General features: G+C 36.7%; 2 protein-coding genes across 6 annotated transcripts; one reads left to right on the plus strand and one right to left on the minus strand.

The window, feature by feature from the left end:
• The first annotated feature begins 192 nt into the window (after nt 1-192).
• On the plus strand, nt 193-5,851 carry LOC113062945 (zinc finger protein 395-like). 5 transcript variants are annotated; one of them, XM_026233044.1, is made up of 10 exons: nt 193-292; nt 1,603-1,717; nt 1,822-1,979; nt 2,198-2,307; nt 2,948-3,147; nt 3,262-3,362; nt 3,505-3,745; nt 4,272-4,361; nt 4,457-4,575; nt 4,773-5,851. In XM_026233044.1, the coding sequence occupies exons 2-10, from the start codon at nt 1,691-1,693 to the stop codon at nt 4,882-4,884; spliced, it is 1,158 nt and encodes a 385-aa protein (XP_026088829.1). In that variant the 5' UTR covers nt 193-292; nt 1,603-1,690; the 3' UTR covers nt 4,885-5,851. The 5 variants fall into 5 exon arrangements, with proteins under 5 accessions (XP_026088829.1, XP_026088831.1, XP_026088830.1 ...); XM_026233046.1 differs by lacking the exon at nt 193-292 and adding an exon at nt 322-345; XM_026233045.1 differs by lacking the exon at nt 193-292 and adding an exon at nt 1,200-1,349.
• A 118-nt stretch (nt 5,852-5,969) lies between these two features.
• LOC113062946 (prepronociceptin-like) lies at nt 5,970-14,481 on the minus strand. The gene is made up of 3 exons (XM_026233049.1): nt 14,179-14,481; nt 9,817-10,007; nt 5,970-7,675 (listed from the first exon to the last, which is right to left on the minus strand). The coding sequence occupies exons 2-3, from the start codon at nt 9,937-9,939 to the stop codon at nt 7,112-7,114; spliced, it is 687 nt and encodes a 228-aa protein (XP_026088834.1). The 5' UTR covers nt 9,940-10,007; nt 14,179-14,481; the 3' UTR covers nt 5,970-7,111.
• Nucleotides 14,482-14,746: the final 265 nt, after the last annotated feature.

Raw genomic sequence — 14,746 nt, forward strand, 5'->3', positions numbered from 1 at the left:
TTTCATTTTGGGGAAAAATTATAAAATTTTATAATAAATCTTGTTTATTTTATTATAACCTAAAGATACTATTTGACCATTTGTGACTCCGCACAGTGCAAAATATTGAAGCTATATAAAGAAGACTGTGAGATCCTGCAGTAAGCAAATGTCATCGGCATAACGGAGTGACAGAGGGCACGTAAACTGCGCTAGCGCGACGCACAGAACCCCCCACCCACTGACTTACTGACGACAGAGAAGCGCTGGTGAGCAACAGACAGCGGCATATCTCCCTACAAAAACATTCAAGGTAAAATCATTAAACACGCCGGTCTTTTAGTGACGGAATGTCAAATATCGAAGGTATTTAATTTATTGCATTTAACAGACTTTTCCTACTATAATCATGTTGACGTTGTTTATGTGAACTCCTCTGATTTTAATCCTACCGATTAACTCTTTTAGTGTGGCTATTGAATGCATGCAGTTTAAAATGTTTTTATATGTGCATTTTCAAGAGTAATGTTCACAAACATGATTTATTGCATTGCAACTGTCTGTTGTTTTGCCTTATTGGATTGTGTACGTTAACTGAGGTTGAGCAGAAACTCGTGTACGCACACGTTGTTGGGCGAAGGTGTGTCCGTCGGGGAACCGAGTCAGCCAATCGGAGCACAGCTTCCGCCCACAGTGGGAAGGATGTTTTTAGCTGGATGCGACCGCCCATTATGAGAGTCCCAGCTAAAGTATGGATCTGGATTAAACAAATGGCACATCATAATTCAGCTGTTTCAAATATTCAAACTAAAATAGCATTTCCGGAAGAAAATGCAAAATGTTCGCATTTTAGGCAAGCCTGTAGGCTTTGGCTTGGTGTGAATGATAGCCTGTCATTAAAGCATCTTATTTTCTGTCAGGTGTGTGATCAAGTCGAGAATCAACAAATACGTGTAAAGGCGGATATGAGCTGCCAAATACGTTCAATAATACAAAAAGTCGCAATACAAATTGATGGTATTTTGTCAAAATAGATGAAAATGCAATAGAGACTTCGAATTTGTGGTTTGTAAGGAGCCGGTTGAGTTAATGATTAATTGAATAAGACTCGCCTACAGTGTATCCAACAGTACACAGAGAAAAAGGAGCAATGAACGAATCAGTGAATGGATTCTAAACACTCACTAAATGGAATCCTTGTTCCGTTGCTGGATTTGGATCTCCCAATGATTTCACTTCCTGAATCCGGAGTTGCAGTATCTGAGAGGCTCTCAGTCAGGGGGTGTGTTGCCCTAAAAAAAAGTAAAGGTACAGATCCGACTGGCGCTGCCTATCTCTATGCAAAAATCTATCGCGTGTGTTCGATAAAGGTATTTTTTGTTATTGTTGTCGTTTTCATGTAAGTCCCGCAATATTAGTAATTTATTTACCCTAAAAGTCTCGTATAAGTGTTTTAGTTTTTAATAGAGGGTGTTGCTTGTAAATGTAATTAATTATTTATTATTTTTGCACGTTTTCATGGCCTCGTGGCGCAATCGCTGAGCTTGTGAGTTGTTATAAGACTGCTTGCCGTTTAGATTAAAACACGTACTGTGTTTTAACATGCTTTTCCCTGCTTGGTAGCTTTTTCACGGAGAGCCAACGCCGACTGTTTATCTGAGAGAGGCAGCAGGCAGCGGTGGGATCCAGAGCAGGTCTGGACACGATATCGATGGACACAGAAGGGCAGAACGGGCTGGTATGTATCACAATAAAGGTTATACAGCCCCTGTAACTTATTCATGGAAGATGGAAAGTGTGGATAGTCTGTTTGTATGTGATTGATTGTTTCCAATCCTGCAGGTCTACATGCAGTGTTGTGGGCAGGGAGAAGGGCCCGGGGTGTGTGTGCAGAGGAAGCTGAAAGCAGGAGCTGGGACAGAGTGGTCAGCTGAGGGACACACACAGCAAACAAACCTTTTATCCTTGCCACAGCCTGCTGGTGTGGACTTACCTTACAGGTTAACCTACAGATCCATTTCATCCATTTAGTTTGTTTTCTTCTAAATATAATACAAGCCCTTTTTCACTTTACTTTACAAGTCTGTTAGAGCAGAATTAGTCCACTGATATTGTGGGATACGAGGTGAAATGTTATTGTGGACTTTATGTTTTCTTAGATGTATAATGCAGTTTAATGTAGACTTGTGAACAGTTTTTACTCTCTATCTTATTTTAGAAGTCCTGAGTCGGTGGAGATGGATGAGATCATGGCTGCTATGGTGCTCACCAGTCTGTCCTGCAGCAGTCCAGTGGTCCAAAGCCCCCCACAGAGAGACCTCCTACCAGGTGAACTGGTTTGTTTTGCAAACCACACCTTGCCAAACATTGAACAATTTGTAGTGTATGGTAGACAACTACCATTTTTTTTATCTAGTGAATTTTGGTTTATTTTTTTGCTCTTTCAGAAGTTTTTATTAATTACAATTTTTAATTTCTATACTTATATATTTTTAATGATCTAGTATAACATAACCCAACAATTAATTTAGCAATTTTGTGATTTTGTCAATCTTTAAATGTTTGTATGTTTTATTATTTTGCTTTTTAATTATGCACCCATTTAATTATGTAATTCTTTAATTAATTATATTATATATTTTATGAAACCGAATAAAACACAACCCAAGGAATGAAGGAATGAATTAAGCAATTCATAATTTAATTAATTTCTTTCAAATATTTTTGAAAACTAGTAATTTCACTTTAAATTTACACTCATTTAATTGAATAATATTTAATTTATTTAATTATGTGGTATTGTCACTCAAATATTTATTTTAACTATTAATTTCACTTTTTAATCTAACATGTAATTATAAGATTATTATGTTTTTTATTCAACAGTAAAACACACATCCCAACAATTAAATTAGCAATTGTATGGTTATGTGAAATTCACACTCTCCTTTTTTGTCTGTGATTATAGGGGACATGGAGTGCTGTGGAGGTGAGTTGTCTGACAGTGGCAGCAGTGGTTACTGGAGCTGGGACCATGGCAGTGTCAGCCCAGCCCCTTCTCCATCGGTCACTGAGATGGACAGGAGCCTGGGCCAACTGACAGATGAAGGACTGCACATGGAGCTGGACGAAGCTTCATGTGAGGAACCGAAAGCCAGGAGGTGCAAGGTGAGAATGAGAAGCCTGTCAGACTGCTGGACCTGAGGGTGAATAAACAGTGTTTTAAGCTGATGCTTTAAAAATGCCTGTGAGTCACTCTTTGTTTTTCTTTCTCATTTACAGAGCTTGAGCAGGGGAGCGTACAGGTGTCTGTGGCCTGGCTGTGGCAAAGTGCTGACATCCCGGGTTGGAATGAAACGGCACATTCGCATTCTTCACCTGGGGTGAGTGTGTCCTCACACACACCAAACTCTTGGAACAATTCAGATGGCACAGGAAAGTTATGAAGCAGCTTTAAGCAATGCCAGTGTTTATTATGTTTAAAAAACATATATTTTTTCCCTTTATTGTGTTTCTCTTAAACAGTGGGGGCTCAGAGCAGTCGCATAGGGAGGAAGACTTCTACTACACAGAGGTCTCCTCTGAAGATGAGGAGACTGCACCTCCATCTCCTGCTCCATCCTTTTCCAGTGGGGCCTGGACCTCCTGCAGTTCCACACAAAGCCAAACCACCCCAGGACACCAAGATGCTCCAGTCCAGTCAAGCCCACTCAGCCAATCAGCTCCAAGCAGCGTGTGGCAGATTCACACTGAACATCTCTATCAGGTGCTGAGATGATGATTAATGATGCAAATAATGATAATCTGAAATTAAAGGTACAGTTCACCCAAAAAATAATATTCTGTCATATGGCGCTGTTTCCACTGCAGTTTAGAGTGGGTGGGATTATCCACGTCGTTATTATTATAATCTAGCCATTTTGTTGCGTTTGTGTCACAAGTTAAGTGACGCAGATAGTGTTGATTCTCTCCTGCAAAATCCGTGATCAGCAGAGTTTACATGTCAGGTTTTGGTAACGGTAAGGTTCACTTGGAACCTCAACCGAAGTGGTACAAAAAAACCTACCAGGTAGTGTTCAAAAGCACCAATAGTTTACACACCTTCATGTCGTTTCAAACCCATAAGACTGTTAAATCATTGAGAAACATTATTTTTCATGAAACTTAAGAGGCTACTGTCCCTCCATTGAAAGTCCAGGTAACCAAAACTTAGAAGATCCAAAAAGGTAATAACGGTATTCTAAAAACCAATACAAAAAACTATTTTCCCATCACTATGTTGTTTTCTTCAGGCCTGCACGCCCGTTCAGGTGATGGTCTCTCCAGGCTCTCCCACATTTTGTAGCTGGTCCCCTTCTAGTGATGTCCAGCAGAAACCTCAGGTTGGTCCATCTCTCCAAAAGCACTTCACAACATAGGTGTAGCATTTTAAAAGACTTTATCCCATCTGTCCTTTTATTACTATGTTGATCTGTAGATTTCAGCCTCTCGCAACCGGTCGGTGAGTGTCGGAGAGCAGTGGCTACAGAGGAACAGCACCCCCACCAGATCACAGACCATGAGCGCATCTCCCTCCAGAGGGCACTGTTCATTCAGGTATTTGGCCATGCTTAGTTAAATTATATCTTAAGCAAAGATAAATTAATATTAATGGGATTTTTGAAGTCACAAATATTAACATGACCGATCGATCACTCAGTCACGAGTGCATTACGTTACTAATACGTAACTAATTTTTAAAAGTGACTAATTTGAATATTTTAAATGTATATTTATTCTTTTTGTGTCCTTAGGAAGGGTCGAGGTGAGGCCAAAAAGTGCCGAAAAGTGTATGGCGTGGAGCGTAGGGACCAATGGTGCACCGCCTGCCGCTGGAAGAAAGCCTGTCAGCGGTTCCCAGACTAATAAAAGACTATAGGAGACAAGGAAGAATCTCCATTTTCTTTCTTTCCTCCAACTATTCCTTGCACTGTAGAGGACCCGTCTTTTCACTTTTCTACCTTTTTTTTGTTTTGCTTTCCTACTAAAGTTAAAAGTGTTTTGTTATATTTCCGCACAAAGTGAACGCTGGTACTAGCTGTCGAGACTGTGGAGTAGTAGGATCCCAAAATCAGTTTAGTCTCGTGAGACTAAAGTGTAATCCTGTATCTGATCAAGGTGTTTTTCAACCCCAGTTCTGCACTTCATCCATACCTGAGATATTTAAGTGATTGTTGATTTTTGTAAACTGTGGACAATGTATATCTTTGAGCATTTTCATGATCTTTTTCTATTGCCGTTTGGTTAGCCTGAAAGGTGTAACAGTGTAATGTCATGTATTGTCTTTTTTTTTTTCTTTCTACGCATTTACTCTGAATTTAGCCACAACTTTTGAGTTTCTTGAGGTTTGACTAAGGTCGTATGCCATAGCGCTTCCTAATCAGTCTTAACTGCCAGTTATAAAGCTACAGTGGTGATGAGTGAACATCGGACACATCTCTGACTACAGTATGTTGTCTGATGGAGATAAAAGTGCAGCTATAACCTTTTGATTGAATACCAAAGTGCTATTGCAAAGAGTTAAAGGGAGCTCGACTGAATATTGCCCATAGAATAGATTGGGCTTGTTTCCTTTTGTACCTTTCTTGTCACCCTTCCAAAAAGTGTTAAGGTCTTGTACAATACTGGAACATTCCCTTGGGAACATCTAAAAGGATTTGAAAGTGTAACATCATACTGAATAAAAAAAAAGAAAGATATGTATGATTAAAAAGACACAAAGATAAGATATGCAAATTTCAAAAGCTTGTCATTTGTGCATGACAAATAACAATCGTAAAATTATTTTATTGGCTTTTGTGTGCATTTCATGTACAAGATGAAAGGATTAAAAGAAGAAGAAAAAATCCAAAAATGCTTACAGAATGTTTTTTTCTTTTAATTAAATTAAAGTCTACACACAAAACCATACATTTATATGCAGAATACTGTAAAGTACACAGAAAGACTATTTGCTAGCTCTTTCCTTACATGTGGGGTGTCAGTTTTCAAAACCCATTCTGATTATTAATGTGAGGGAGAGTCTGTCAAGCACTAAGATGACCTCAGTTGGAAATGTTTATGCACAAACAAATGCAGAGAGCGGGAACATATGCTAAGCCAAAATGCCATTATCCTCAGGTGGAACCAAACAATTAAAGTGCATTTTTTGCAGCACCAAACTGATTTGCAAAAATAATTACTGAATCGTTTTTAAACATATATACTGATCCACATCTTTTACTGTTTGGACAAACTGGTAATCCCGCCCCCAAACTCGCGCCATTGGCAGAGAGCCGCCCTCACCTATTCTGATTGGCTAACATGCGCGGGCCGCGGTTTTGTTTGCAAAGCCTAAAGTTGTCGTTTATTTTCTTTTACTGTCTATGTTTATTTTCAATGATAATTGTAAGGATTTTATGCGTGGTATTCCTAACGAATACGGAGTGTACGCTTTAGGGGGCAGCATTGGTCTAAAAAAAGAAAGAATAATATATATTCCTTGAAGAATATCGTTCTTTCAGTTTTGTACTACATTTGATCACCTATTGATTTTGATAACTCGTTTGATTGCTCTAGTAATTTTTAAGACAGTTCTATACGTCAAGGATGTGTGCTAAACAACCATTCGTAGCACAAGTCAGTGTGCAAGGTTAAAATATAAAGTGCTTTCTCTCAGTAATCACCAAACAGAACAAGAAAACTTAATACTCCACTACAACCCATTTGTAACTGATTCACGTGCTCAGTTCAAGTTCCACTGCTTTTATTATTATCATTATAATTGATTTATTTATTTATTTTTACAATGCTTCAAGGTTAATTCTAGGAGTTTTGAGTCTGAAATGAACAATCAGTTCTCATCAGCAACATCTGTCCTAACGACTTGATTGAGGTGTTTTTGATGTCAGGAACAGAACCATGGAAATGCCAATGATAAAAACCAACGCTATACAAAATATTCCTCTTCTTTGATTAAACACAGATTTATCTAGTTCTGGGCTGTGGTGCATGATAGACGTTCACAGTTACTGATGGCTGATTAGCAGTTGAGTTGAGGTAAGTGAAAAGACCAAAGCCTGTACTATAAGCCCAACTAAACAGCATTCTGTCTTCAGATTCTGGTGTGACCTGAACGCCCGGAGCGACCCGTCAAGCTCAGGTACTGCCTCAGTAGCTGACTCACACGCTTCTGGTTGTTCCACTTGCGGGCAGATTTCCTTATCCCTATGAAGCCACCGTAGCGTTTCTGCAAAGGCCTTCCGGAGCTCACCAACTTCCGGAATCCGTGACGACCTTTCATAAAGCCTCCAAATCGCTTAGATATGCTTACGGCTGCTTCACTGCTCTTGCCTTCTCCTACGCCATCCTGGTCCTCCTCTGTCCTTGGGTCAATGTCTGGGTCATATGAAATTTCGAGTTTCTCCTCCTCTGAAGGCTGCTGGCTGCCGAGTGCTTGCGCAGCGTGTCGAAACCGCTCCAAAGCCTCAATATACTCAACACCATTGTCATTTTCTATGCTCACTGTGGCCAGAGGCTCCACTTCATCACCATCAGAGCGCTTTGATATTTCCTCCTCCTGTAACAGTGGTGAAAGGTGTTTCAGACCCGCTTCTTGGTAACACAAATCCCAGGTCAGTGCAGGAGTTGTCCGTGATTCACATTCCAGGATACATACCTGCAAAACAGCATGACAAAATATTTTTATGAAAGAAATTTTTAATTAAATAAAATTGACAAATATCAATCAAACTGAACTGAACATGCTCAGAAAATCAATAGTGGCATTTTTATCTCTCTCTCTCTCTCTCTCTCTCTCTCTCTATATATATATACACACACACACACACACACACACACACACATATATATATATATATATATATATATATATATATATATATATATATATATATATATACACACACACACACACACACACCCACGCACATATGTATGTATATATATATATATATATATATATATATATATATATATATATATATATATATATATATATATATATATATAAAATCAAAAATACAGTAAAAACAGTAATATTGTGAAATATTAAAATTTAAAGTAACTGTTTTTTACTCTTCAGTGTCAGATAAACCTTCAGAAATCATGCTAATATGCTGATGTGGTGCATAAGAAACATTTCTTATTATTATCAGTGTTGAAAACAGTTGTGTTGCTTAATATTTTTGTGGAAAACCTTTTTTTTCAGGATTACAGGTGCATCTCAATTAATTAAACTGTTGTGGAAAGGTTTATTTCAGTAATTCAACTCTAATTGTGTATTAAATAAATTCAGTGCACACAGACTGAAGTACAGTAGTTTAAGTCTTTTGGCTCACATTTAACAAAAACCAAACAATTAAAGCAAAAGTAGCCCCTACCAAGTATTGAGTACAGTACATATACATGTACAGTAAATTAACAGACTTTCCAGAAAGCCAACAATTCACTAAAAAAGGTTGTTGTTTTTTTATTGGTCTCATGAAGTATTCTAATTTGTTGAAATGTGAATTGGTGGGTTTTTGTTAAATGTGAGCCAAAATCATAACAATTAAAAGAACCAAAGACTTAAACTACTTCAGTCTGTGTGCATTGAATTTATTTAATATAATATAATTAATATAATTTTCACAATTTGAGTTGAATTACTGAAATAAATGAACTTTTCCATGACATTCTAAATTAAAGAGATGCACCTGTATTTGATAAAGTTCAAATGACAAAACAGAATTTATTTGAAAAGGACATTTTTGTAAAATTATATCAAATGTCTTTATTCCTGTTTTGGTAGTTTAATTTATATTTTCATTTCGTTTTTGCTTGTTTAATCTTTTCTTTATAAAAAGAAAGAAAATTTAGCATTCAAAAAGAGGATACATTTTTTCCTTTGTTGGAGATTTATCATTTATTAATGATTTGAATTTGCCCTTTCGAAGTATAAAAATTCCTCGCGGCACAATACTGCATGCAAACGGTCTTACCAGTGCAACGAGATGTGAAATGATATGTGGCATTGGTGCAAGAAATTATATGATAATTGAGTGACTAGAATGGGATAAAAATCCTCATTTTCTATGTGATCAGAAATGCTCAGCTGTAGACCAATAAAGGTTCTTTCCACACAATGTTCATGTGATGCCCTTTTTAAGGGTGGTTATATAGCAGGTGAGCCGGTATTCTTTTTTTTTTTTCTTTTTTTTCTTTTTTATTATCTCCCATTTATAGGGAGAAAATAAAAAATAATGTAGCGGCTTAAAACAGTTGAGTGAAACTAGAAGATGAATGTATGAAAAGTAATAGGTCACTGTGAATTAAATGTTGATGGCAAATGAAAAACATTCTTTAGAATCTCACACTAAGGGAGTATATGTTTTAATCTGATGATTAAATTTTAAAGTGTGACACCATTGTGGTGTCACAGAGCAAAAGCATGCCCACAGGGACCCATCTGGCTGCGGCGAGAGCACCTCCACCAAGTGTCAATCACTCCTACCCACAACATCAGCAGCTGACGGCACCACAGCAGACAATTATGGGCAGATATTACCCCAATTACCCCAGTCACAGCTGTTTGGTCTGAACAGTCATTAGCAACTTGATTATACCCACCATCGTGACAGAGACTTTTAATAAAGTTAATTTGTATCACAATTTTGCTCATCCATTCCTACTGTAAGATATCTTACAGACATATTTGTTTTGTTAAAAATACTGTACCATATCCATGAGCTTAATTTAAAACCATGAAAATGAATATGGAGTTTGTTCTTTTATATTAGTTATAGACGTGGCACTTACCAATGTATTAAACGCTTGGTGTTCAGGTAGGATGAGTCTACAGGTTAAACAGTCCTTTTGGCAGTCACTGTGACCCGAGGGACACAAGCATAAGAGCAGTAGGGTCCAAAATGGGGTCTTCATGACTTCTTTACAGAACACACTCCAGAACAAACAACTGAAGCAGGAACTTAGAGTAACCAATGGGATATCTGACAAATGAGAGAGAAGAGTAGAAAGAGTAGAAATCATTCTTCAGTTTTCAGTTTATTACATGAACATTTTACTGTATGTCAGGGGGAGAATAACTAAATGTTTTGTTACAGATGCTCTAAGAAATTTATAGTGGTTAGTTTCATAAAGAAACAGAGCACATTTTAAGTGGTTCCATTTCAGAAAAAACTCCTAAAAGTCTAATTGAATAAGTAATTTATCTACATCAGGGATTCTAATTAATCAAACACATGTCCCAGATAAGATCACTTCATGAAAATCACAATAAAGGCAGGGCCCCTCGAAGTGAATCAAACATATTTGAAACGTTCACGCATGAAATATAACATAATGATGTGGATCACCACCTCTACTGTCACCACTGAAACATGTCAAAATTTGCAGGCCACCATCTGTTTTTTTTTCTCACTCATCATGAAGTTCATTAAGGAAACTCATCATTGGCCCTAATTAATGTCTGAATTAGCATGTGTGGCATAATGAGAAGGAAATGAGTGCAGGAGAGAAAGAGCGGGAATGCAGTTCCCATCAAACTCTGACTCACGCACTGCGCCAGCACACATTAGTCACGACCGCATTAGGAGAGAAACGCACACATGTACTACGCTCATCTCTAAAAGCTTTCTTTGATGGAAGCCAACAAAAAATCTTTCGGTGGACTCCAGAGCAGTGATGAAAAGTTGACAATAAAAGCATCTTGAGATGTCTCTGCTCAGTGAGCAAAGAGTATGTATAATTATAGCCCCTCTTGTGGACATGGGTATCCAGAGCACTTTTAGGGAAGGACTACCAAAAGGCTCGACAAAAAAAAAAAAAAAAAAGTTTTCCAACCAATTAAATCCCTTGCATCATTAATACAGTTCAATTTGCAGAGTGATTTGATGGTACTTTTTTATGATCATCCCCTGCTACAATCTCTTATTTGTTGGAGATAATGGAAAATATGAAAACAGCTGGAGGGAAAGTGCAAAAGCATCAACCTCAGCAACTATCATCTGCAATATTAATACTGGGCCTTTAGCAGAGACAGATGTGTCCTGTTTGACCTAAATGTACATGTTGCCCTAATTTAAAAGAACGTGTAAGGATGTATGTCTTTCACAACTTACTAAATGATATATCATACATTTTGTTCCAAACCCTATGACTTTCTATCTTGAGTCTTTTTTTGTCCATACAGTGACAAGTGTACTTTCTATGGAGAAAAAAAAAAAATTGGGACAAAATGAGTGTGAGTAAATGATGACAAAATTTCACTTTGAAGCTACTCTTTACCCATAGTTCTACAAATAAGCTACTCATTTTTAGTTGAATATCAAGTTGCAAAAAAAAAAAAACATTTCTAAGTGAATGTAAGTCCTAGTGTAATGGTCCAAGAAGAGCCGATCTGTCCGCAGTCTTTTGACTAATCTAAGGGAATGCGACTAATCTGATTTGACCGGTCTGCTCGCCCTCTCCTACAGCCACCTGATCGTATCACTTCCACAGTAAACACCAAACCCCATTCTTATTCTGTTCCCGCGCCGTGGCCGAAACACAAATGCTTGAACTGAGTCACCACCAGATTCTGGAAAATTACGTCTGCTTTTGTTCTGCTTTCTGATTTGTGCTATTTTCATTATCATTTTTGTTGGTCAACTGTGTCAAGAATGAGCATATAACAATTACTTTTGTTTGTTTGTTCCACAGCCGATGGAAAGAGGAACATGACCTCTTTCTCATCCACGTTATATCATCCGCTGAATGTGAAGGCACTTCATCTCCGATTTATTACTCAGTAAATGATAGCTTACCTGTTTGCTATATCTAGCAATTTTTTTTTTGTCCTTCGTAATTGCATTGTATCAAAATAATCTAGGCTCTGCTCATTGTCATAACCATTTCCATTGAGGAACGGGGGATTCGCATGGTTACTTTAATTGAGAGCACAATGATTGCCAGAGGGCTCCGAGTCTGCAGTCCCGTTGCAGATGATGATGGTCCCCTCCACACACACTGCCTCTTCACTGGCAGAACAGCAGCAATCATTGCATTATCCTCCCCGTGGCCATGACAATGAACAGAGAATTTACCATGAAAAGATGGAGGGAGGGAGTGAAAAGTTTCTTTTTTTATTTATTTTTGAAGGACTATCGGCATGACATTTCAATTGCGAGGACAAAATGCAATAAATGCCACTGTCACCATCATTTAAATCAATGGCAGTGGTGAAAGTAAATAGGCAGATGCATATTTTAAACTGTTTGTCGAATGGAAAGTCACAATTTCTTCATAGGGTTTGCAATTTCCAAATCAAAATGACACAGGGTTAAGAAAAAGTTGTATTTGAATAATAATGCTCGCAATGATCTGTAGAGGTGTAGTGTGAAATATCTATGCATGGCATATAATCCAAAAAAAAATCAATTTACACGACTCAGGTAATTAATTTGAGGAAAATTAGTCTCCATAATGCAGTGCAACGTTTTTTTAATACTTATACTAAACTGGACAAGCAGCTTTCATTCTTTAATTCATAGAGGAGTGTTGCATGAATTTATTATGGCATGCATAATATGTGTTATTTGGAAAATGTATTTAGTTGCAGTGTATGTCTTGATTTTGCCTTAGTTGAAAGATGCAAGCAAAATCAAAGACCTATTTAAACTTTTCAGAAATTGATTTAAAATGAATAAAAGACATTTTGCAGGCTTTAAAAAGAGATTTGATTGCTTCTCGCAAAGTATGAAGTGCTTCAGAATATGTAAATAATGAAAATCAATAAAGTAGAATATAATATATTTTATATATAATATACACATATGTGTGTGTGTGTGTATGCCTGTAATTATTATTCTACTTAATTTGGGAGAAAAAAAAATAATCTGAAATTCAGCTTTAGCTTGATTTATATAAATGACCATAATTTAAATATTATTTGATTATTCATTTTTGTATTGTTTATATATATATATATATATATATATATATATATATATATATATATATATATATATATATATATATATATATATATATATATATATATATATATATATATATATATATATAAACATTGTTTATAAAATTTGTGCCTTGCCTTCACTAAAAAAATAATAATTAAATACTTGATTTATGGGTAAATGATTAAACCATGCATAAATATACAGTATATTATACTCAGTCTTTTTTATTATTGGTCAAGTTATTTACTAATATATAAGAACTGTCATCTTAAATAGAAGCAGGAAACAGTCATATGAATGAATAACACACTTGTTGCTATTCTGTGCAGGCAGTAATAACCTGACATTTTGTAATAAACATTTTGCGCAAAATACTCAGCTAGCTGATTAAAGGGTCTCGGTGGACAAACTGTGTTACATTTAGTTTAATTACAGCTACAAAAAATATCAGTAGTAAACGAAGAGACAAAATAGCTGTGTTTCCCTCGTCAGTGACTTCAAATAGTGCACTCAGGTCTCTATGCGACCAAAGCTTTGAATGAAATACATTTATTACTGTTGTCTAGAGTAATATATTCAATTTTTATCAATTGTAAGCAGACTTATAATTTTGTGAGAGTCTGTTACACTACACCTCCAAAACAAACATAATCCAGAAAAATTTATATTCTATTCTTATACAGAAACAATTATTCTCAAAAGTTTAAAAAAAAATGAAACAAATAAAATATTATTATTATTATTAATAATAATAATAATAAAGACCAATGTCTGCAAACAAAAAAATGGAAAACTTTGCATGCAAAAAAAAAAAAAAAAAAAAAAAAAAACAAGCCACGGAGATGATTAATACTGAGAAGCTATGAGTAATGGAAAAAAGATAATTTGGAGAGCAGCACTAATCATTAAAACGTCATCCAGGGACCTCGTCACAATAATATTACCCTAATCATACTGCTATAAGAAAAACAATGACTGTGATGGCAACTGCAGTCATTTGCTTAGACAAATATTAGTATCAATAGATGAGCAAAAAAGAAAGTAATCACAGAATACTTGTCACGTCAGGCAGAAAACAAAAACCAAAACAAAACAACAACAACCAAATGATCCAATAAATCAGGTTTAATCTGCATTCTTTCACTGTGGAATTAGAATCAATACAAAAATAGAAAAGAGGTATCACCATGACACCTTGTTTTACCTGCCGTCTGTGATAATGGGTTTTTCTCAGTCTCTCTCTCTCACTTTCAGTCTTCAGGTGTGGCGGTTATGTCCAATCTTCAGATTCTAGGTTTGTTCAACTGCTTGCCTGCTCCCTTTCTCTCCCGTCTTATAACGGCACACCCCTTCCTCTGGTTCAGCCCCCCCAGTGTCCGTGGATGGGGCTTCACCAAGGCATGGTATTACGTACAACCTGGACAGCCATACAACCCTTAGTCAAGGCTGACGTACAAGACACTACCAACGTCACCTCTTTCCACACCCCAGAAGATATGACATGGGCTAAAAATACACATCACTCAATTTGTGATGGACTTAAAATTCATTGGTTTATGGCGTATTGACTATATATGTCCAAATATGGTTCCCATCAATTAACCGATGATCAGAAAGATAACGTGCCTTTAACAAGCTTAGCACTGACTTGGGAGTGCGAATTGCAAATTAAGCACGAAATGCAATTTGCAGGCGAGCCGTGCATAAAGGAGAAAAACAAAATCTCCCAGAGGCAACAAGAAGTCTCGGTGGACAAGAGACCTCACATTCAC

The sequence above is a fragment of the Carassius auratus genome, chromosome 45 (assembly GCF_003368295.1).
Source record: "Carassius auratus strain Wakin chromosome 45, ASM336829v1, whole genome shotgun sequence".
Classification (NCBI taxonomy): domain Eukaryota; kingdom Metazoa; phylum Chordata; class Actinopteri; order Cypriniformes; family Cyprinidae; genus Carassius; species Carassius auratus.

What these genes read in the sequence shown, in the direction of transcription:
- LOC113062945 (XM_026233044.1), top strand. Translation starts at nt 1,691, where the DNA reads ATGGACACAGAAGGGCAGAACGGGCTG. An exon ending in CGAAAGCCAGGAGGTGCAAG is followed by an intron (nt 3,148 to 3,261) that starts GTGAGAATGAGA and finishes TCTCATTTACAG; the next exon opens with AGCTTGAGCAGGGGAGCGTA. An exon ending in ACACTGAACATCTCTATCAG is followed by an intron (nt 3,746 to 4,271) that starts GTGCTGAGATGA and finishes TGTTTTCTTCAG; the next exon opens with GCCTGCACGCCCGTTCAGGT.
- LOC113062946 (XM_026233049.1), bottom strand. Translation starts at nt 9,939, where the DNA reads ATGAAGACCCCATTTTGGACCCTACTGCTCTTATGCTTGTGTCCCTCG. An exon ending in ACCAAGCGTTTAATACATTG is followed by an intron (nt 7,676 to 9,816) that starts GTAAGTGCCACG and finishes GCTGTTTTGCAG; the next exon opens with GTATGTATCCTGGAATGTGA.